Here is a 23,127-nt window from a genome sequence, read left to right as displayed (position 1 = left end):
TGGGGAGTCGGTACGCTCCTGGCGGCCTTCGAGCTCGTCCGCCGAGTTGCCAAGGGACAGCTCCGGCATGCTGGACCCGGATGAAATCATGCCTCCGCGGTCCGCGGCCTGGGCGACAATGTGGCAAAGTTTGTGGCTAGTCGATTGCGCAAGCCTCTAGAGAAAGAGGCCCAGGGGGTGCCTCCGTGGGGAGTGCCCTAGGCCCACCTTGGAAGGAAGGTGGCCATGACGTCGGATTTAGATACTAAGATGGCGACCTTTCTGGCAAAATTTATGAAGGACCGCGTAAAGGCATTGACTGATCCTGGCGGTCGTGCCAGGACAAGCTGCTCGACGCAGTGGGGCCCATTACAAAAATCCTTGATATGGTGGAGGAAGCTAAGGTCACTGGGACCGCCATTTCTCCCGACGTCCTGTCAAATTGGGGGCAGAGGGTGATTATATTTTTAGGCAACGCCAACTGCGCCCTTTTGACCGAACGTCTGGAGGTCTTTCCTGATCAAACTTGACCCGAAGTTAGGGGACTTAGCCTCTTCGGAGGCGGGGGCGGTTGCCCGGGGCGGTCTCTTTGGGGAGCCGTTTATTTAAGAGTTGGGCAAGTTTGTGTCAACCTTCACCTCGCTGGATAAGGCCCAGTCCAGTATCAAACGAGTCTTCCAGCAGCGTTTCTCCCAAGAGGACGGTCGCGGTAGGGGCCGCGCGACCGGCCGTGGCGGGCAGAATGCCAGCAGTAGAGGGCAAGGCTCCGGGCGGATTGGACTTGAGCCTTCTTAGAGCGTCCTGAATACAATTTGACCCCCACATTTTTTACAGTGGTCACAGAGGAAGAGGGGGGGAGGGGACATGTCCGATGGCCACCAAGAATGCCAGGCTTCGCGTGGGCATGAACCAAAGAAAATAATCTCTTACTTTTCAAAGTTGCATTTCAATTTGTTTAATCTAAGCCAAGAGAATACCTCGGAGAGGCAGGTGTTAATCACATCACCTTTAAACTCGGCACCCTTCTCGCACATGAACATTTGAGTGTCGTCTGCGCACAACGCTATCTTTTAGCCGCGTTTTTCGGCAAGGGTAGCAAGAGGGCCCATGTATAGATTAAACCACGTTGGGCTCAGGATTGAGCCCTGCGGACACCAACATTCATGGGGGCAATTTCTGCGGCAAAAGGCAGAGACCAACTTGTTTGTGAACGGTTCTTTAAAAAAAGAGGAGAACCAGCTCAGTACCGTGCCTCCGACACCGCACTCTCCAAGTCTTCGCAATAATCTATTGTGGGATATGGAATCGAAGGCCGCAAAAAGGTCCACCAGTACCAAAACCGCATTGCCTCCTCTATCCAGCATAGTTTTAATAGTTTCAGCAACCTGTACCAAGGCTGTTTCGGTGCTGAAATTCGCTCTATAGACAGACTGGCTCGAGTGTAAAAGATGGTTATCCTCCACATACTTCGTGGTAGCGGAATTGACATACTTCTCCAAAACCTTTGAGAAGAAAGGCAGGAGGGAAATAGGCCTATAGTTGCTGGCAACCTCCGGATCAGCTTTGGGTATCTTTGGGAGCAGGAAGATTTAAGCGTGTTCCACGTATGCACCATCTGCCCCTCCCGAAGGGCGAGATTGAAAATCGAGATCACTACGGGATTAATCACTTATGCAATAGAGGCCAGAACTTTTGCTGGACATGGATCAGATGGTGAGCCAGACTTAATGGATTTCTTATAGGGGCCAAGGATTGCTCCAAAGTGATGATAGGAAAGGAAACTTTATAAAGGAGGGAGCCATCTTGCAGCAGGCCTCAGGGGGCAAGCCCATTTCTACCCCTAGCCCAGACAACTGAGCTTCTAAAGAATCCTGGATAGTTTTAATTGTGTTGTGGAAGAAATGGGCCATACGACTAGGTCAGTCGCTTGTGGGAGCAAACGGGCAGCCGATTGCCATGGGAGAAGTGAAACGTTTTACAATGCTAAAAAGTTCTCTACTTTTATTTCCAGTCTGATCAATTTTAGTGGAGAAGAAAAGTTCCTTTCCCTCTCGGACTTTCCTATAGTGGTCTTTCAACGCCTGTTTGTAATGGATTGGTCAGTGGAACTGTAATTCCTCCGCCAGTCTTTCAAGGCATTAACATGCACTTTTACTTTTCCTTAAATCTTCCATAAACCAAGGGGTGGAGATTCGGTTTAATTTAGCAGCCCTCGAAGTGGGAGGGGCCAGTTCCAGAGACCGAAGTTGTAACCAATGGTCTAGAGAGTACACATCCCTCTCGAAATTGCCACTAAATGGAATGAGGTGGTGAGTGGAGGCGCATTGCATAGCCTCTGGCAAAATCAAGTGGAAGGGCCTAAAACTGCGGGCGCAGGTTTTTCCCAGTGGTTGGGGCCTGTCTGGATGCCTGCATACTTTAAAGCCCATCAAGCAGTTGTCCGACCAGGTTAAGGCAAGGGGGACCTTTATTTCGATCCGATTTGAAGAAAAGATCTGGTTCAGGGTATGCCCTTTTTTGTGAGTCGGAAAACAGACATACAGGGTTGAATTAAGAAGGTCAAGAGATTCCTGCAATCTCATAGGCTCAGGTTCCAAGGGTTTCCGTATGGATATTAAAGTTTCCAAGAACCATACAGTGACTGTATTTAGTAGCTATGAGGGGGATAGGTTAAAATACTTGGTGAGCCCTTGCAGATTTTCTAAAGGGTTCAGCATATTTTACTTGCTACTCTGATTATGTTCTTTACAAAGTGGATAGAATAAAATGTGCTTGATTAAGGTGGCAGGTCACTTTGGTTTGCAATTGGACTGCATTGTTGTACATATTCCCTAGCATCTTGCGTTCAAAGTAATCTCTCCGTGTAAAAGGTTTAAATTACCCTAATGAGCAACTCAGTGTTGAACTACATAAAATGACAGGACCCAATATAGTCTTTCTTAAAGAGAAACTTTACAGAGGGCTTATCAGTGTCAGATGATACATAGTTGATATCCACAGCAGCTCTGGGCCTTGGCTGATACCAAGATGGTAGATGTGATGTTTTGCAAACTTAACCTCAGGCGTTTGCAGACCAAAGTTAAGCAGAATCCTACTGAGAGGTGTCTCTTGGTTCAATTTAATATACTGTGGAAAGTCCGCCTTGTTTGATGTATACACTCCAAATGCAGGGCAGGAGGCATTTTACTAAATATACTGCCATAAATACTTCAAGATGAAAGTGACCAGGACCATGCATGGGATCCACACCCGGACAGTGTTCTGGACTTGTAGGCAACACCATTAAGGAAGTGACCAAGACCACAGTATTTTATTTTGAAGAGGACTGGTAAATGTTTGGCATGTTCTTCACTTCCCACAGAAGAACTGCAGATTTTATTCCCACATTGAGACGTAATGACATGCAAAATTGAAGACAACTCTTCTGAAACAACATGGGATGAATTCAAAGTCACAGCAAGAGTATTTGCCATAGTTATGGTTGCCAGGGTAAACAGAATTGAAACTGACAGAGGAGTGACTGGCTGAAGAACTGGCAGCCTTAGAGAAGGACCTTTAACAACAGTATAGTGCTGCTTGGCTTAGGAAGCAAAACTAAAAGGGAAATTTAATATTGTATGCACCAAGAGAGCAACACTTTCCCTTCTTAAACTACAACAAACTTTATATTACAAAAGTAATTAAGCTGAGAAGATCTAGGCAACAAGGCTGCAGGCCCAACACAATAAATAGTAAAACAAATTGGGCAGCAGCCAGGATGATGTCAAGCGCACTCCCATACCAGTTAGGTGAAAGTGCCCGAAGTCTATTGAGCATTTAATTTTGGAGTCCAGAAGAATAGGGGAATCCACACATATTCTACCCGAACTAAGAATTAATTCCAAAAGCATCAACTACAGTTGCAAGCAAACCCAAATATCACACCAAATTGTCTCCACTGCATAATAACACTTTTTTTTCATTCTTATGTTCTCTGGTGTCTGTCTGGAGAAGCATGTTCTAGCCAGTCAACATGTGTTTCGTCACTTGGTAGTAATCTAATGATATCATCAGGGCTAGAACAAATACATACAGGTACATAATATGCCCATCAAGGCACACAATGATAAAATATATAAATGTTACCTTCACCAAAGAGTAGGAGAACCTCCCATAGTGCTCTAAATAATACGAAAATCAGTTACAGTAATTGAGGTACACTGAAGTGAACAGGGCCTTGTACAAAGATAGTCCTTAATAGGCAAGATGCCCATCTATTGCAGTATCTACTTTATCACTGACCAAACATAGTACAGTAAGCATCAAAAAAACAAGCTCAGGATTACGTAAAAAAGGAAAAGTCAGCACTGAGACAGACCAAATATTATATATACCTAACAGCATGAGAGAATTGTGGAAAGTGGTGGGTAATCGTTGAATTAGAGTTGTTGTGGAAGATTCTAACCATCTCAGTATTTAAATTATGCATGTAATATGTCTACCAGAGTGCCTTTGAATCAGGTAAGTGATAGGTAATCTATTGAGAGTATACAGACATGTAAGGGGGGTATCAAGGTAAGGAACATGTACATTATCAGGTGCTTGAGAAGGCTAAAGTCTATTTGAAACTACCTTTCGGATATCAACTTACATTTTTGTAGATACAATGGACTGGTCACCTAGGTTCCTTACTAGGTGTGTTAGTCATGCTACAGCGTGATGAGGACTCTTGCATTAATCACAACCCAATTTTTGGATAACAAATGCGCTTTAGCCTACTCATCCACTGTTGGAGACTTGCCTATTGGGTGCTAGAACATGTATCATTAGAGAACTTAAGAATAGGGGGGCGTGGCTTGGCACGCAATGGCGTCGGAAGCAACTAGGTAGAGCTCCGATCAGAGCTCCCCTAACCCGGGCCGATTCTCCGTCCCTCTTATCCTGAACGGGCCATAACTATAGGCGGAGTACCAGTTAACCCTCCTGCACAAGTCGGCCAAGTTTGCAGCTGATCGCTACTCGGGAACCGCTCCGGTGCTGCCTGACAGACTGCAGCCGCGCCGGACACTGCGGATCCGGCGAAGGAAATCACGCGAGGCCGAGGTCTCAACGTCATCACCAGGCCTCATAACGTGGCCTACACTGTGAGCCACCGGCCCATCCGAGGATCGACAACTGAATCTGGCGGCCACTTCCTACGTCCCCACGACCCTGAGGCACAGCGACCCTACAACCCACGGCTCCCACTCACGCCCACCTCTGTGCAGGACCCAGGCGGAGGACGGGGAATAACGGAGCTCTGGATCCCCGATGGCGGAAGCAGACTGAGACAGTGAGACGCGTTTGAGGGAGAGACACAGTCCACCTGACCACTCCGCAAACTGAAGACGACGAGCAGACCCGCAACCTACCGGTGCACAGAGCGGAGAGGTGTGCCGCGAACAGCGCCATTTACAAGGGCCCGCTACGAGAGGGCGCAACAGACTGCCTCCAAATATATAGTTTGCTATTTGACCAGTTACTGCAGCCAGCAAGTTAGCCAGGGTTTAAAGGTAATCAAGAGGATTAATCTACCATCTCTATGGAGTCTTAAGTGAGGTGGAAGGATGGATATTGGAACTGTCAAAAGCAATAGAGACCAGTGGTCGAAGTGGGGACAAAGAAGTAGGGGAACTGTGGGCGGAGACTCAGGGGGCGGGAATAAGCAGAGTATTGGATCAGTGGGCGGAGTCGGAGGTGTGGCTAAAAATAGCAAAACATACCAATTTTTAGTGCATTTGACATTTCACTGACCAGTTACAGCTTATAACGTTATTTAATTCAAACAATCGATAAACATGTTTATTTGAGGTTTAATATATAAGTTGTTCATATTTAATTCATTTACAATGTGGGACATGTTTCCAATCACAGAAGAATGAATTTCCCCTATTGACTTCTGTTGAAAGCAGAGGCCGCAGGCTGCTGAAATCAGTGCTTAATTTGTCAAATAATATGTGCCGGGGCTCAAAGTTTTTCTCAAAAGCTCGTTAACAGTGCTGCCGAATGCAGGGTTGACAGTTGTGTCCGCTACCACCAAACACTCCCTGTGCCTTTATTTTACTTTTGCAGGTTCTTTTTCATCCCTGCTTTCTGCTCTTGTCTCTATTTTTCCAGTCCTCTTTCTTTACACATATGCCTTTCTCTTTTGTACTCTCTTGTACTGTTTTAGTCTCCAAAAACGAGTGCTGGTGGCCACCACCTGCAACCACCTTGTCAAATTAAGCACCGGAAATGGGAGGCCTGATGACAGTATGGGGCTTGACTTTGCCTCCTGCTTTGTTTTATTTTCAAAAGTAAGCAGCCCTCCATATAACTACAATCAGCAATTATGCAAGGAAAGCATTTACTTATTGATAATTTGTGACTAGAGCTAAGCTGGACATTACTCAGAGATAGTGCTAATTAAATCATGACTAAGTGATTTTTTGGGTTATGGCTGTTAGCGGCACTATTATGGAGTCAAGATCCCTGTATTGAAGTAAAATAAGAATGAGAAATATGAATGTGCATCAGGAGAGTCGGAGTGAGCTCTCTAGGTCTCATACGGGATGGAAGTGACGTTACTAAATAAAAGAACGTATAGTGCTACAGGAGCCTGTAGATAGGGATAATAACAGAATTAGAGTGATGTGAATGCTTCTTGTCACCGGCACACTACTTTTCAGGGCATGGGCTTTGCTTTGACATGTGCTATCAATTGGGAACACAGAAAAGGCTAATTATGCAGCAAACAATGAGAGCAGGGTCGGCCCGTGCCTGAGGTTTTACCAATGCCAATGGTAATGTAATGTATGTATACTTGTAAAGCACACTGTTAACTCGTTACGTGGCGTCCTGGCGCTGTATACCGCTGGGGAACCCATCCTGGCTAACCCTGTGAGAGGGCACCCCCAAGGTGAAGCCAGGCATCCCCAGCGCTGCTAGGGCCATTGTGGAGATTAAGCAAGCTATTGCCCAGAGTTGCAGAGTGGGACCCATGGTTAGTGTAGGCACCGAGGCGAGAATTATCGAGTTGGCGGACATTGACCCAAGACCCTGCCGCGTCGGGAATTGAACCCTGGTCCCAGGCTGACTTCTGCTTCAGGGTCTGTCGCTTCTAACCAGTGAGCCACACTTCTCCACAGTGTGAGCCGGTTCAAGGAGTAAATAAAAGCCGGCCTTGAGATGGATAGCCTGGAGAATGAGAGCCACCCTAATAGCAAATCTGAGGAATAATCGCCATCCACACATCAGTCCAGGACCTGGCAACTCAAAACCCATTAATGTTTACACCCATTCCAGCGGCAGGCGGAAACTACAGCTTACACCCAGCACTACTACCACACTGGCCCTGGACCACGTCTCACCCTTCTCCCGACAGTCCGGGAATGACTGTAACCTTCGTGCTCCCCCGCCCTTGGCACCTTTTAGAAGAGGAGAACATTTTGCAGTGCTCACATTTGAAAAGTCATTCCCTGCTAGTATTTGTTACACAACTGTGTTTGCCATGTCTCATGTTTGTAAACTGGATGTAATTTAAGAGGTGGCTTCATGTGGTGAAAACTTTTTTGCAGCTTTACGTTAGATGCCAAGCCCCCCAAATAATTGAGAATAACACAATAAAAATGTTCATGCATGTAGATTGTTTTTTTTAAAGTAAGAATGCCGCAAATAAGTTAGGAGATACTGCCTTAGAGGAAGGCCAATTGTGTTTACAGTCTGCCTACTCGTGAAATACGTCCATTATTGCAGGCTACCAGCGCACTGTCCCTACTAGCCAGGAGGCCAGTCCATCACAGGACCAGTGCCCAAGCCGAGTCATGCACATTGAAGAAATCAGGTCTGACCATAGTGGCAGTTCAAGCACCCCACAGCCAGGTGGCATGGCGGTCAGCATGGTGGTAATCCAAGCAAGTCACATTTATCCCCAGCATCTCCTGCACACCACCCAACACTTCTGCGCACCCTTGCTTCAGAATGCTGCACACCCCACCATAGAGCCTCCATAAGTACGAGCACACCTGGGTACTTATAAAGAATCTGGGTCAGAGCTTATAGAATTTCCAGCACCAAAAGTCACTACTAAGTGGGCCTAATCAGTAGATTCTCTAACTTCGGTGCAAACGGTTTGAGATGTGACCCGTATACATCCCACATTGGCAGGATGGCAGAAAAATACAAGCGAGTAAGAAGCAGGTGATGGAGTGAAGAAAAGAGAAGGGTTTGGAGATAAAATACGAGGAAAGGCAGAGAGAAAGAAGACAGAAGCAGCAAAGAAAAGAATTATGCACCAGGTGTTTTATTTCCCCCAGTTACTTGATGTTTGGAGAGTTCGGCTTCAGAGGCAGTTCAGGCTCGTGCAGGCCCCGGTTCAGCAAAAGGGTAGAGCTGTAAAGGAGGGGTCAGGGACCTCTGGGCAGGCACGGAGAGTAATTTACAGGAGAGGCTGGTGGGGCTGGGTCAGCTTTTCAGTGGCTGGCTGGCGAGCAGATATATAGCAAGTCAAGAAGTCCCCCAGGTGGCGTCCCTCAGTCTGATTGACACCAAAGAATCATTGTTACAGGTCACAGTGGGGGCTGGCAGCCTTGCGAGGTGTGAATCACGGGCTCACAGTAGCCACAGGGCCATCAGAGTAGCCGTTTTCGCACCATGCTACACTGATGGCCCTTTCACTCTCGCTTTGCAGACCCATTAGAAACAGCAGGGAAGGGGAGGAGGTCGGGCGCCCTGCAGAGGCCTCCTGAATATTCACGGTGCACCACTCGTGCGGCGAAAAAAAAAAAGTGTACTTTTAAAGTATGGCAACTTTACAGTCCCCGGTACGCTCTTTCAAAAGTAAGAAGTAGGGGAACGGACTAACATTATTTTAAGAAGTAGGGGCACGCCGTGCCCTTCCGTCCCCGCCCACTTCTAACGCTGATAGAGACTAATGGAAAGAAAGATCATACAGGTGTAATAAGTTGATCTCTGGACAGATATCCATAAAACATATTTGAATGTTGTACAAACAAGTCTGGCATAAAAGCTTATGTTTCAATGATACTTGTCAAGCTACCGACCAGTGCTAGTGATACAGGTGTGAAACAGCAATGCTAATTTGTATGCATAAATATAAAAGGTTCTTATCAAGGTGATATGGCAAATTAAAAAGATGATGGGATTCTTTCCTGCAGAGCACCCCGGACATGTACAGAGGCGGTGTCGTACGAGCTCCAAAGGTTTGAACAAAGCGGATAGACTGTTGATTGCATAAATGCTGGCGGTGGCTAACAAGCTTAGAGCAAGCTATTGGTAGAAAAAAAAACCTGTGATCAATGCATACTATGCCTGCTCACTTTAGAAAAGCTTCTGCAACATCTCACCAATACGATTAGGCACTTCAGTTATGCATGGAACTCTTATTCAGGAACTGACTCGCATGGAACACTTGATCAACTACCCACCACCCCTAAGAGTGGTATATTTTTTCAATGACTCCTTTTGATTACAAATAGAAACCTTGAATGTTGACACTGGATAAAAAGAAGACAGACCATGTTCTTCACATTTTAAACTGAGCCATAATGGCGTTCTGTAACGGGTGGAGGGGTGCTTTGGTTGTCATTACATCCTGCACATGGAATTTGTATTGTCAATGTATCTACACACTCTTATGGTAGTGATCTGGTGCAAATGACATTTTGATATCCTGTTCAACTGTAAATCAATTCACTATTAGAAAAACAGACAAAGATTGTCCAAAAGGGGTAGAGAAGGATCTTGTGGGAAACTGGTGCTGGCTTTGAGGCCAAACGTTACAAACGCACCAATCCAACTATACATTGAGTCAAATGAACTACAACCATTCAAGAAATGAGCAACACAGACTCACCTTCCCCATCTAAGATATCCAGCATGCTTGGAGGCTCAGCTTCAGACTTAAAAATTTTCCTGTCCAAATGATAAAGAAAAAAATAAGTAATGCACGAGCAAATGCTAACTGTTTAATTCCACATGTGTAAGAGAATCATGCCTAATAAAATATCAGTGGCCAAGGAGCTCCAAACATCCCATTTCAAAACCCCAAAGTAGGCTTGAAGCGGTCAGAGTACTAGGGGACACAAAAAGTCAGCGACTGCAAAGACTAAAGAGATAAAAGTGACAAAACCAAATCTAAAGGATAAAATGAGCTTGTGAACAGGAAGCAGTACAATGGCTTATGTCACTTCTGGCAAAGATTACTGCATCACTATGTGTATGATGAGATCAACAGAGTACTGAATTTGGCAAGATTTCTTAAACCTCTGTTGCCCAATGTACTCCTAGTTGCATAAGTTATCTTTTATTTAAAAAAAGACGTATAACTTTTATTGCAGCCCTTTCTATTTAAATTCTGAATTTGAATTGGCTGCTGGGTCACATTAATTTGGCAGCTCTACGCTTTGCACTTCCTAATTTATCCTTCTGCCGTCTATTTTGCTACTTGGGTCTGTCTCCCATTTATGTGCCCAGTCTTAACTAAATATGTCCTGATGATGACCGAAGAATTATGACTATGTTGAAACAATGTCAATAACTGGTGATTGAGAACAAAAAATTGCTGTTTCACCATACTTGATAGAGGATATTTCCTCTACAGCTTACATCACTTTAAAAACATGACAACAGGTATTAGCAGACACCCAGATACTTCAGTCAGCTGTCTGTATAAATACAGTGTGATCACCTTCTGCACTGAGCACTTTTGGAATTACAATTTATTCTTCATATATCATCTAAATAGATTTGATTTTTGTGTTAACCAACAACTGAACTCTCTTTTTCGAATGTTCTGTTGCTTGAAGTGCCTTTGCATTATTAAGTTTGATTACCGCATATATTGCAAAGGTTTTTTGGAGCTCATTCGGAGTCTGCTGTAGACACTTATCATTGGGTACCTGGGGGGTATCTTTCAAAATAGACAGGTCTCGCAGGCTCCAAAACAAGTGCTACAGGTCAAGTTAAGGAGAAATTACAAGTTCAGACAACACATTGATCCGAAGGCTCTGGTTCCCTTAGCAATACTGAAGATAATGACATAACAAGCATTAGAAATGCAATAGGTCTCGCAGCATTAGAGTTAGTGCTTTTAGAATTGTTTATATTTTTTTGTTGTAAATCTTTTGCATTTTATTTTTTGTAGGCAATGCAAAAGATTTACAAATCAAAAAAGCAATAAGCAAATGTAAAAGCTTTAAGTAAAAATCCTGCGAGACCTATTGCACTGTGTGAGGGTGAGGTGTTGAGGGTGAGTGAGGGTGGGGGTGAGTGAGGAGTTGAGTGTGAGTGAGGTGTTGAGGGTGAGTGAGGTGTTGAGGGTGAGTGTTAGTGAGAGTGAGTGAGGGTGAGAGAGTGTTATTGTGAGTTAGGGTGAGGTGTTGAGGGTGAGTGAGGGTGGGGTGAGGTGTTGAGGATGAGTGAGGGTGAGTGAGGGGTCGAGGGTGAGTGAGGGTGAGTGAGGGTGAGTGAGGGTGAGTGAGGGTGAGTGAGGGTGAGTGAGGGTGACTGAGTGTGACTGAGTGTGAGTGATTGTGAGTGAGGGTGAGTGAGGGTGAGTGAGGGTGAGTGAGGGTGAGTGAGGGTGAGTGAGGGTGAGGGTGAGTCATAGTGAGTGAGGGTGAGGCGTTGAGGGTGAGGCGTTGAGGGTGAGGTGTTGAGGGTGAGTTGTTGAGGGTGAGGTGTTGAGGGTGAGGTGTTGAGGGTGAGGTAGAGTGAGGGTGAGTTAGAGTGAGGGTGAGTTAGGGGTTGAGGGTGAGGTGTTGAGGGTGAGTGAGGGTGAGGCATTGAGGGTGAGGTGGTGTTGAGGGTGAGTGAGGTGTTGAGGGTGAGTGTTAGTGAGAGTGAGTGAGGGTGAGGGTGAGAGAGTGTTATTGTGAGTTAGGGTGAGGTGTTGAGGGTGGATGAGGGTGAGGTGTTGAGGATGAGTGAGGATGAGTGAGGGTGAGTGAGGGGTCGAGGGTGAGTGAGGGTGACTGAGTGTGAGTGATTGTGAGTGATGGTGAGTGATGGTGAGTGAGGGTGAGGGTGAGTCATAGTGAGTGAGGGTGAGGTGTTGAGGGTGAGGCGTTGAGGGTGAGGTGTTGAGGGTGAGGTGTTGAGGGTGAGGTGTTGAGGGTGAGGTGGTGAGGGTGAGTTAGAGTGAGGGTGAGTTAGGGGTTGAGGGTGAGGTGTTGAGGGTGAGTGAGGGTGAGTGAGGGTGAGTGAGGGCGAGTGAGGGCGAGTGAGGGCGAGTGAGGGCGAGTGATGGTGTGGGTGAGGGGTTGAGGGTGAGTGAGGGTGAGGGGGTTGAGGGTGAGGGGGTTGAGGGTGAGTGAGGGTGAGGGGTTGAGGGTGAGTGAGGGTGAGGGTGAGGGTGACTGAGGGTGAGGGATTGAGGGTGAGGGATTGAGGGTGAGGGATTGAGGGTGGGTGAGGGTGAGTGAGGGTGAGGGGTTGAGGGTGAGTGAGGGTGAGGGGTTGAGGGTGGGTGAGGGTGAGTGAGGATGAGGGGTTGAGGCTGGGTGAGGGTGAGTGAGGTTGAGGGTGAGTGAGGGTGAGTGAGGGCGTGTGAGGGCGAGTGAGGGTGAGTGAGGGTGAGTGATGGTGTGGGTGAGGGGTTGAGGGTGAGTGAGGGTGAGGGGTTGAGGGTGAGTGAGGGTGAGGTATTGAGGGTGAGGGGTTGGGTGAGGGTGAGTGAGGGTGAGGTATTGAGGGTGAGGGGTTGAGGTTGGGTGAGGGTGAGTGAGGGTGAGGGTGAGGGGTTGAGGGTGAGTGAGGATGAGGGGTTGAGGGTGGGTGAGGGTGAGTGAGGTTGAGGGTGAGTGAGGGTGGGTGAGGGTGAGTGAGGGTGAGTGAGGGTGAGTGAGGGTGAGGGGTTGAGGGTGAGTGAGGGTGAGTGATGGTGAGTGAGGGTGAGGGGTTGAGGGTGAGGGTGAGGGTGAGTTAGGGTGAGGGGTTGAGGGTGGGTGAGGGTGAGTGAGGGTGAGGGGTTGAGGGTGAGTGAGGGTGAGGGGTTGAGGGTGAGTGAGAATGAGTGAGAGTGAGGGTGAGGGTGAGTGAGGGGTTGAGGGTGAGTGAGGGTGAGGGTGAGGGGTTGAGGGTGAGTGAGGGTGAGGGTGAGTGAGGGTGAGGGTGAGTGGTTGAGGGTGAGTGAGGGTGAGGGTGAGTGAGGGTGAGTGCGGGTGAGTGAGGGTGAGGGTGAGTGAGGGTGAGGTGTTGAGGGTGAGTGAGGGTGCAGATCTCAATACAATACAAAATTCACAACTGGGAGTACGACGTGAAATTCCATGATGGACTTATAAGTAGGTCAAGCCAAGCCCCAGTGAATAACCTATGTAAAATGAACCACTGATAGAGACCACCACCAAGAAAGAATTAATATCGCAGGACAGTTGTGTGTGAATTCAAACTCTAGATTAAAGCATTTGTGTGAATGTGCAAGTTAAAGTCCCAATTACCAATGGAAGTGTGTACTACCTTGTATTTCCAGTACTTACTTACTTCTGGAAAAGTTTAATCTCACATGGAAATAAGATGGCCTAGGTAGTGTCTGTGTAACCACAGTCACAAACTGGTGCAACCTGAAGAAGTATAAGTACCTCTGATTAGGTGAAAGAATTCCTTTAATAGTGTATTGCATTCAAAACAATGTTCAGTCGTGGTAAATGTTTAAATGTGTAGGGAGCTCTTGCTACACAATAATAACTAATACTGTCACAATATGTGATCCACTGTTGCTATTGACATAATCATGAAAATAAATCGTCGCTATGTTCCCATGCTGGGAAAAGAATTACTCTGTCTGTCTGCTAATCAAAGAGCAACTCACACGTGAGACAACCATTCCTACTCAGACAGCGTGTAAGTATGGAGAGATGCTAGTTGCTCAACTCACCAAAGTACTGAGCGATAACTTCTATATGGTAACTGCTGTTTTAGCCAGTGAGGTCACACCCGACCTTTGGAACGCCAGTCCGCATAAGTTACTCGAGCGAGAGTCTTTAACTGCGCTCTGAAAACAGAGAACCACAGTCACCCACTGCAATAATATTCTAAAGAAACTGGTGAAATGTTAAATCCACGCAGTGTTTACACTCACCGATGGAAGACCGTCAGACTGTCGACCAGCTACATTCAACACCGAAGAAACACGAACCTGTCTAAAAAAACGCGCTCTGAAACAAAGAGACGCAATAAATGCCTAAACTGTATTGCTTGAAGACGACTGATAGCCCATAACCTCCCAGCGGAGTAGGTACTCACCGATAATCAACCGTGACAGTCCTAGTCTGCTACGTTCAACAAACAAGGTGAATGCTTGAAGCACCAGATCGGCTTAAAGCCGCGCGGGCTCGCGATCGTTTTGAATCGAGAGTGAAAGAGGACTACACGATAGCGCCATGTCGGAATGGTTTAGATGGCGTAAATAAATTCTTGATTCTCCAGGTGTTCTATTTTTGTACCAAGCTCCGAAGAGGAGTGCAAAAAGCTTATGTAGCCTGCAATAATGAATATTGTGGTACTAATTAAATGTCGAATTGTTTAGTTGGGAAAAACGGGATTCAAATACCAAAAGTAACTGTGTACTGCTCACTAGCTAATTATTATAATGAAGACGGGCTGTTAGGTGCAACCTAGAAAACCTGACAAGAACGTTGCTCACAAGCAGAAGATATGGAAATGTGTGCCAGGGGACTGCTTAAATAAGATGCTTTGTATGTGTAAATGTATGTGCTGTTTCGAAATGGAATCAAACGTGGACAGAAGGAAATGAGTGTGTACACAGCTCCAACAAGCCGGAGGGAAGAGAGGGGAGGGGGGAGGAGAAATGCGACACGGCGGGAAGGGGAGGGGGCGGAGCGGGTCAAATCAACAAACAAGCCGGAGGGAAGAGAGGGGAGGGGGGAGGAGAAATGCGACACGGCGGGAAGGGGAGGGGGCGGAACAGGGGAGGGGGCGGAACGGGGGAGGGGGCGGAGAGGGGACATGCACGCGCCCGTGACTTTTAAGGTCAATGCGCATGCGCATAAGCTTAATGCGCATGCGCATTGACCTTAAAAGTCACGGGCACTGCAAGGAATCGCCACGATTCCTTGCAGTGCAGATAAAGTGTGGATAACTCGCAATACTCTCGCCTTGCTCGATGCGCATGCGCATCGACAGGCGAGACCTAAAAACGTGCCTGCAGTCTAGTTTATCACTTAAAAAACAGTGCAAAGTAGATTATGGGAATGAAGTCATTTTCTCCAAATTAAAAGTAACTTTTGGTCATTCAACTTTCATTTTAGTAAATCCACAAGCTCGGTCCACAGATACCACATAATGATTTTCATTAAGCAATTGCATGTTCTTCTGACCCACAAGGACAGAACCTGCTTTGCATCACAATCACCAGCCAGAGACGCCAATCATATGCCAGTGGTAACCATCAAATATATTAGAAGACCACATTTCAACAGGATGACTAGTGGAAATCAGAGGAAACTATATACAAAGAGAATGTCCATAATAAGGGTAATGAGGTATGTATGTATTTATGTATACAGTATTTGTAAAGCACGAACTAATCACCCCTAGTGATAAGGACACTATTATGCCAGGGGTGGTCACTATGAAGCCTAGAAAGGTAAATAAGGGTTGTTAGGTGGGAAAAGTCCTCTACGTGGTGACTAACGTGCATCCCTGTCCTGAGTGCCCCAGTTGCAAAGATATCTAGATCCTTGGTGTCGATTTTTAGTCACGGACAAACACAGATCATGTGTGTGCACCATGTCTAAGGCTTGTCTCATCCAAAGCGCTACCCTAACTGGGATAAATGGCTAATGCCCTTACTAAGTGTTAAGAAGCACCAGGACGTTGATGGCAGCACACCATGTTTCTGCAATAATAATCAGTAGAGCGAACAGGCCTTTTTCATTGGTGTCACTAGAGTGGGGTCCATCTTCCCACTCCTGTAAAGTTCTGCTGCTGTGTGCTTAACTCGTCCTACATTATATTAGCATGTAGAGCTGTACAGCACAAGGGAGTTTGGTGTATGTGCTGTGATGTAGGTGTGCCTGTGAGTGGTTGAATACATGGAGTCCTGTGCGTTCCATTGCGGAAACCCAGAGCCCAGGAAAAGCATGTGGAGGTGGAAGAGCTCTCCTAGACAGATTTGAAGATTGCTACAATCGTGAGAGCTTGGTGAGACACACACTAGAGGACGGGAGAGCCAGTTTCTCCCATGAACTTTGATTCTGGAAAGGTCACTGGGCATGGGTATATCTCAGGAAGATGGTGCGGATAAGGAAAACACGGCAGAGACAAATATAAAGAGAAGGGCTGGAGACTTTGTAACCTTTTGTTAGGCACATATCAGTGTGTCTGACACAGATGTGATCCTAAAATCACTTTCAAGGCCTGTGTTGTGGGCTACTAAACTTGGTGTTGCTTCAGCTTCCTAGATAAAGGACAGAACAGGAAAAGGGACACTTCAGAAGAAGCAACAACATTAACATGAACTTCAAAAACAGAGACACTAAATCACATCTGTGTCAGGAAATGGATTATATAAAAGGGGAGTTGGTGTCTCCCCAAATAGTCAACCATCAAGCAGTCAAATCATGGCTGTAGATTGACATGGAGAAGCCAACAAGACATCTGCCAGTTGTGATCAGGACTGAAGACCAAGGTCAGTTAGTCTCCCAGCTGGGTGAGCGGACATCATCCAGCAGAATCAAGACTACTTGCCCTGAAGCCTGGATCACCAGTATCTCCCTGCTGAGACCAGAAGACCCTGTGAATAGCAGGAGAGTTGCTATAAAGATAAGTACTACCGCACCGATCGGGCCACCTGCGACCCCATTTGCCAGAGAGGTGAAGACAAGTATTGCCGCACCGATTGGGTAGGTCAGCCATGTGCCATCAAAGTTGGTGACCCAGTATTCCAAAGGGAGCTGCAGTGAAGAGTAATGGCAGTCTCCCTGGTGCACCACTGCAAAGAGCGAGTGCCACTGCTCTAGTGCAGTGAGTGGAACAGGGTCGCTGGCCTGGTTTCACCTATTCGCGACCCCGTATGTCAGGTGGGGTCTTTGGAGAAGAAAAAGGTAAAGAGTGAAACCATGAAATGTAGCAGGACTCAGGATCTTACCTGGGTAACACTAAAGTGACGGGCTTACGAAGACTGTATATTGTTCAGAGTTCACCGTATTTCACTATAAATCATAAGGAGTAGTTTCTTACCTGTAACTCCAGTTCTCTTGTGGGGGTATTTCCGTGATCGTCTAAATCATGTCCGTACTGTACTAACTCAGGAACCATGCCGCCAATTCAACGAAGAGACATTAGGGTGCACCATCTGCCCGCCGTACTTCGCCAGAAGGTCTGGCCTGCATGGAAGATGGAAATGTGACAGGAGAGACCGGTGGAGTAGGTCTGTAAACCACCATTGACGGGCCCACTCCACAGCAATGAGGATCATCTTGGCCCGTGATTGCGAGAGCTTGATCAGTACTGTCGGGATCAGGGGAATTGGCGAAATAGCGTGGAGAAAGCAGTCTTACCAGTTGATCCATAGGGAATGCCCCAGAGTCCCTGTGTTAGAAATGGGGTAGCATGGTGCGGAGCGGGCAGGCCAAACTCCTGAGGACATGTGTGAAGCATCCACGCAGTACACACAGACAACACACAAGGCACCCCACAAAAAGAGACAACACCAGTTTTGGAGAAAAAGAATAACTTTTGTATTGTACCAAACCTACATAGGTAATCACAATTATCACTATACAGCGCCAACTGCCGCCAGGGCAATATTTACAATGGGGATTATTTACAGGGCAGGGCCCGTCGGGCCGCTGCCAGAACCATTGGGAAAGGATAATGGATGGATGAAAAAGATAAGTCCATCAGTTGCAATGCTGTAATAGAAAAGCATAAAGCATTATCATTTGGCATGAAAACCCATTAGGCGTCAGCATTAAAATCAGGCAGAAACACCTGCCATAAAGCCTATTAGCAGGGCATACACTCTAGGCATTACTGCGAGTAGGGAGCATTTTTCAAGCATCCGGCAATAGGACTGTAAATACCTTGCTGTGCTGTATGAGCAAGCTAGGCAACAACATATCCAAATAATAAAGGCATCAGATGGGTTGGATCAAGAGAAGGCAATACTGCCATTATTCAGGGTAACATTTTAACAGCATACATAGAGTACCAACATGTCACGATAACCACTACTCTGCAGGCTCACTCTTGAGGTAGGGCAATCCCTATCTGGGGTAACCTCTGGTACAGTTCCTATGCCTAGGGCACTCCAAAGCAGTACATAGGGCTAATTCAGACTGCAGGATGTTCACAAGTCGAGCCGGGCAAGCGCTATCCAGCGTAGTTCCCCACTTACTCTGAGTCTTGGTAGGTTGATCCGGGCCAACCAGGCCCAACAGCAGTTCCCTGAGGGGAGGGGCGGTCACAGGGCTGCCTCTCTGGTGTTTTTGAGGCTCCCCGGCAGCCCCGCTGTTTCAGCAGTTACTCTGCCCTCCCCCAGGGGTTTTACCTTTATTTCGGGCCTCGGTCTTGGGGGCCAGTCAAGGCTGTCTCGCGGGAGGCACAGGGTACTCGGGGCAGCACGCGTTACTCCAGCGCTCTTTCCTGGGCCTCCCCGCAGCTCCCTTCCCAGACCCTCGACGTCCCAGGAGCCAATGGGCCCGCAGGTCCCGGCAGGCGCGGCGTCAGCAACCATTCAGGATGCGCCTTCCGGGGGGCTCGACAGCAGGCCAAATCAGTGCGCGGCAGGGGCGCGGCCGGGACGTGGCCGGCGCTCCAGCCACGTGATGCCGCCCTTCCTGGCTTCGTAGGCCAGGCGCAGCCTACCGGGCAATCCCGCAGCGGCCCTCCCCAGGCTCAGTTTTAGTTGGGTGCAGGGTCCAGCACACAGGCCCAAGTGGCGGTTCCCCCTGGCAGCAGGTCCCCTCACGTTCATGTCCCTGCTCTGTCTGAGCACATGGTGGCACAGCCCCCTTACTTATACGCCCCTCACCCCACCTACCAGGCAGTGCCAGAAGCTTCTAGAAGCCTCTTGGGAACTGGTTCTAACTGGCTCAGGGGGGGGGGGGTAGAGCACGCTGGGTGCAAGGCTTTCCCTCCAAAAGCTGGCATGGCTGTGAACCAAACATCTAGACCACTAACCCACCACAATCAGATGGCACAGCACACAGCCATGACATCCATTTTAAATGCAGCATGTTACCAGGGTACACTCAAGATTGTGAGCCGCCTGCTAGTTGAGGTAGAACATTGTTGTCGTATTGTCCGTCTGAACAAGCAGGGAACTGGTGTGAAACGAAAGCTGGAAGGCTTTCAGCACCAAATGGATTGCTCAAAGCTCCAGGAAGTTGATGTGGTACTTGGTCTCTTGAGGACCGCATGCCCTGTATCTGAAGGTGGTCGGAATATGCATCCCAGCCGTGGAGAAGCATCTGTCACTATGGTTTGAGTCAGTATCTCCTTTTGGAAGGGAATCCCCCGGAGGAGATTGCACGGAGAACACCATCGGATGGACTGGAGAGCCTGCTGCGACAGCTGAATCCGGTCTTCTCAATCCCCCAATTTCTGGTCCCACTGATCCTCCAGAAATTTTTGCAGGGGTCTCATATGGAGGAGTGCATTCGGAAAGAGGAAGATAAAGGAGGCCACTGAGCCCAGGAGAGATAACACCTTCCTCACCAACGGTATGGGCATGATCATGAGAGCTTGAGCCTTCAGAAGAATCGATAAGCGGCTCTCCTCCGAAGGACACTCGTTTGCTGTGCGTGTACCGAGGTTGGCTCCCAGGTACTGTAGACATTGGGCAGGAGTCGAGACAGACTTCGTGAGGTTGTTGTGAAGGCCCAAACGAAGTAGGAGATTGGAAGTTCGGCTGAAATGTTGCACTTCCTGAAACATAGCTGCTTTGATCAACCAGTCGTCCAGATACGGGTAGACAAACACTTTTTCTTCCTTAGATGTGCAACCACCACGGCCATGCATTTGGAAAATGTCTGAGGCGCTGACTTCAGGCCGAAAGGAAGCACAGAGTACTGATAATGGTTGTTGCCCACGGTGAAACGCAGGAACGTGCAATGTTTCCTCGCTATGGGCACGTGAAAATATGCGTTTTGCAGATCTATCGCCCATCGCCAATCTCCCTGATGAAGTTGAGGGTAGATTTGATGCAAGGACAATGTCCGAAACCTTTCTCTGCGAACCTATTTGTTGGCCTGTCGTAAGCAGAGAATGGGTCTAAACTCGTTCTGGTCTTTCTTGCGGACCAGAAAGAATCGAGAATACAGTCCTGTTCCTTTTTTGTGCCAGAGGAACCAGTTCTATCGCCCATTTTTGTAAGAGGGTGTCTGCCTCCTTCTGCAATTCACGGAGCATGTAACGTGAACGAGTTGGAGGAATCGACGGAGGAAGACTTGAAAAACGTAGCGAGTATCCACTGCAAACAATATTCAGCACTCAATTGTCTCAAGTTATTTTCTGCCATTCTGCCAGATGGCTTTGAACACTTGCCCCCTACCCCCACCGGATTGGATAACTGACGACAGGGAAGAAACCCTTCAGGTCTTGGAACCAGCAGGAGCATCGTTTCCTTGTCCAGACTGCTGGTTGGATCGTCCGAGCTGTTGGTGTTTCTGAAATGGTTAAAAAGACCGCTAAAACTGCTTCTGCAGGTTGGACTGACGGCCCTGAGACTGCTGAAACCTCTGAGAGGAATAACACTGCTGGAAAGGGCGGAAGGTCTTTACCTTTTCTTTAGGTTTTTCTAAACCTGCAACCTTCAAAGTCTCCATTTCAATCTTCATGCGGGCCATCTCGTCGTCCGCATGGGAGCCAAAGAGAGTTGTGCCAGAGAACGGGAGATTGGAAATGCGTTGTTGTGCCATAGGCTTCAGAGAAGTAAGACGAAGCCAAGCATGTCACTGTAGAGCAATCCCGTGGCAATACCCGTGGGCTGCCAGGAGATAAGTGTCCGCTGCGGCGCTGATGACTTGATTCGAGACCATCAGGCCCTCATTTACTATCTCCTGAAACTCTTCCTGCTTGTCTCTGGGTAAGAGATCCACAAATTGTTGAAGGGAATCTTACAGGGATCTATCATAAAAACGGCCCAGCAAGGCGGTACAGCTGGCCGCCTTCATGGAAGTCACCGCTTTGTTGCAAGCTTTTCTCCCCACTGAATCCAGCTTACAGCTCTCCTTATCCAGTGGCACCGTGGAAGTGGGAACTGTAGCATGCTGTTTCCGTGCTGCCACCACTATGACTGAGTCAGGGGTGGGGTCCAGTCAGAGGAAGGCAGGGTCCGACTCCGGTGGGCGATACTTCTTTTGTAACCTAGAATGTGTAGATTTTATAGAAGATGGCGTCAAGAACAGCTTCATAGCCGGTTCCTCCAAACCTGACACCAACGGGAGCAATGGACGTGATGTTTGTCTCTGCTGTAGAGTTTCAAATATCACCAATGTCGACGGCACAGGAGTAGACATGGGAATGTTCAGCTTCGAAGCCCCTCTGACCAGAACCTCCTGGAAGGTGGAAATATTGTCAACAGGAGACACCCTTTGAGGGGGAGAGTCCGTGAGAGTAGGCGAGTACCTCCCTGTACTCCTGGAAAATGTTTCCCTGGTATGCCGGGATCGAGATCTCTCATATCGGTGATGACAGGATCTTTTGGAAGACCAGTGGCGACTACGTGAACGATGTCTCGATCGAGACCGTGTTCTTGGCCTTTGAGGTTCCACAGGACGTGTGGGCTGAGGAGCTACGGGTCCAGGCTGAGTATGAGGAGGAGACGGTGGTGGAATAGCCAGAGTTGGAGGAGGCGGAGGACTCAGCGGCGGATGAGGTATCACTGGGAAGATCACCGGTTGACCAGGAGCAGGAGGCGACCTAGATGGGGAATAGGTACGAGAGTACTCCGAACCTGGCGAAGAGACCAACCTCCTCGGCTTAAGAGCTGGTCGCGATGAAGGGGCCCTGGGCCCCACATCAGACGGGACGTCGATCCACTGCTCAAGGGCGAGCGTCGACATCCTCTGGAATGCGAACTTCCTGTCGACAAAAGATAGGCTCACAACGGAGCGAGGCCAAGAACGGGACCTAAACGTCGAACGTCAGTATTGACCCCTCGACGTTTACCTTCTCATCGTCTTTGATCCACTCCTCGACATAGACGTCTCGAAGAAGTCGATCTTCTCCTCGACGTTGATCTTCTCGTTGACGTCGATGGGGATTGGCGGCGACGCTTCGACAGCAACTGCTGTTGCTTGTGAGACTCCGATCGACGCCGATGATGCCTCGATGGTGATCTTCGTTGAGTCTACATCGAACACGGGGAAACACAAGACGGTGATCTCGTCCGAGACCTCGCCGTTCTTCTCCTCGATGTTGATCGTCTATGTTGCTTCGACCCAGAGCCCTAAGTCGACAGAGAGCATATCGTCGTCATACCTTCGTCGATGGCAATCGTGACGGCATAGTTTTTTTGACTGGGGAGCCCCCCCAGAGGTCGAAGCATGGGACTTGGTAGAGGACTCACCCTTCTCCATTCCAAGAGGCTGAGGAAGCTTCCTTCTGTCTTCTCTGCTCCAACCCTTGGAGCCGAATCGTCTCCCTGTCACGCAGGGTGCCCCTGAAAAACGTCTTATAAATAGAACTGGTATCAGGGACATGAGACACAGAATACAGACTCTGTGAGCATCAGACTTGGCATTCTTCCTACCACAGTCAGGGCACTTGTCAAATAGAGATGGCATTTTGACAAGAAAACTGCAGAATTTCTGCCAAAAAACTACCGCAGAAATTAGATAAAGGCCAAAGACGTCGAGTGAAACTGCAAAAATCCAATTAGATCACAAAGTTGAATGCAGTGCTTTAAATGGGGGAAAAATAGTGCAGGTACTCATTTAAATGTGGCGAGTGGGCGGAACTTGGGGCGGGGTTTAGAAATCATGCCGTTACTTCTTGACTACTATACTACTTGCAGCACATACCAAAACACATGAGAAATGTCTTTCAACAAACAAATAAGGTTTGTCTACTCATTACACAACGAAAGCCAAACGCGATGATATTTTAACATTTCCTTGTTTTTAATATTTTAACATTTCCTTGTTTTTAATATTTTCAACATCA

General features: G+C 47.8%; 1 protein-coding gene across 2 annotated transcripts in view; it reads right to left on the bottom strand.

Moving 5' to 3' along the window:
- The window catches only part of LOC147701862 (uncharacterized protein ZSWIM9-like), a 382,928-nt gene that overhangs the window by 204,028 nt on the left and 155,773 nt on the right, over window positions 1-23,127 (bottom strand). For both annotated transcript variants that reach the window (XM_086930496.1, XM_086930497.1), the window contains one exon: window positions 9,851-9,909. In XM_086930496.1, the coding sequence (XP_086786622.1) occupies window positions 9,851-9,909 (59 nt within the window). The remainder of the gene's footprint in view (window positions 1-9,850; window positions 9,910-23,127) is intronic.

Source organism: Lissotriton vulgaris, chromosome 7 (assembly GCF_964263255.1).
Source record: "Lissotriton vulgaris chromosome 7, aLisVul1.2, whole genome shotgun sequence".
Classification (NCBI taxonomy): domain Eukaryota; kingdom Metazoa; phylum Chordata; class Amphibia; order Caudata; family Salamandridae; genus Lissotriton; species Lissotriton vulgaris.
This window is presented reverse-complemented; position numbering and strand designations above follow the sequence as displayed.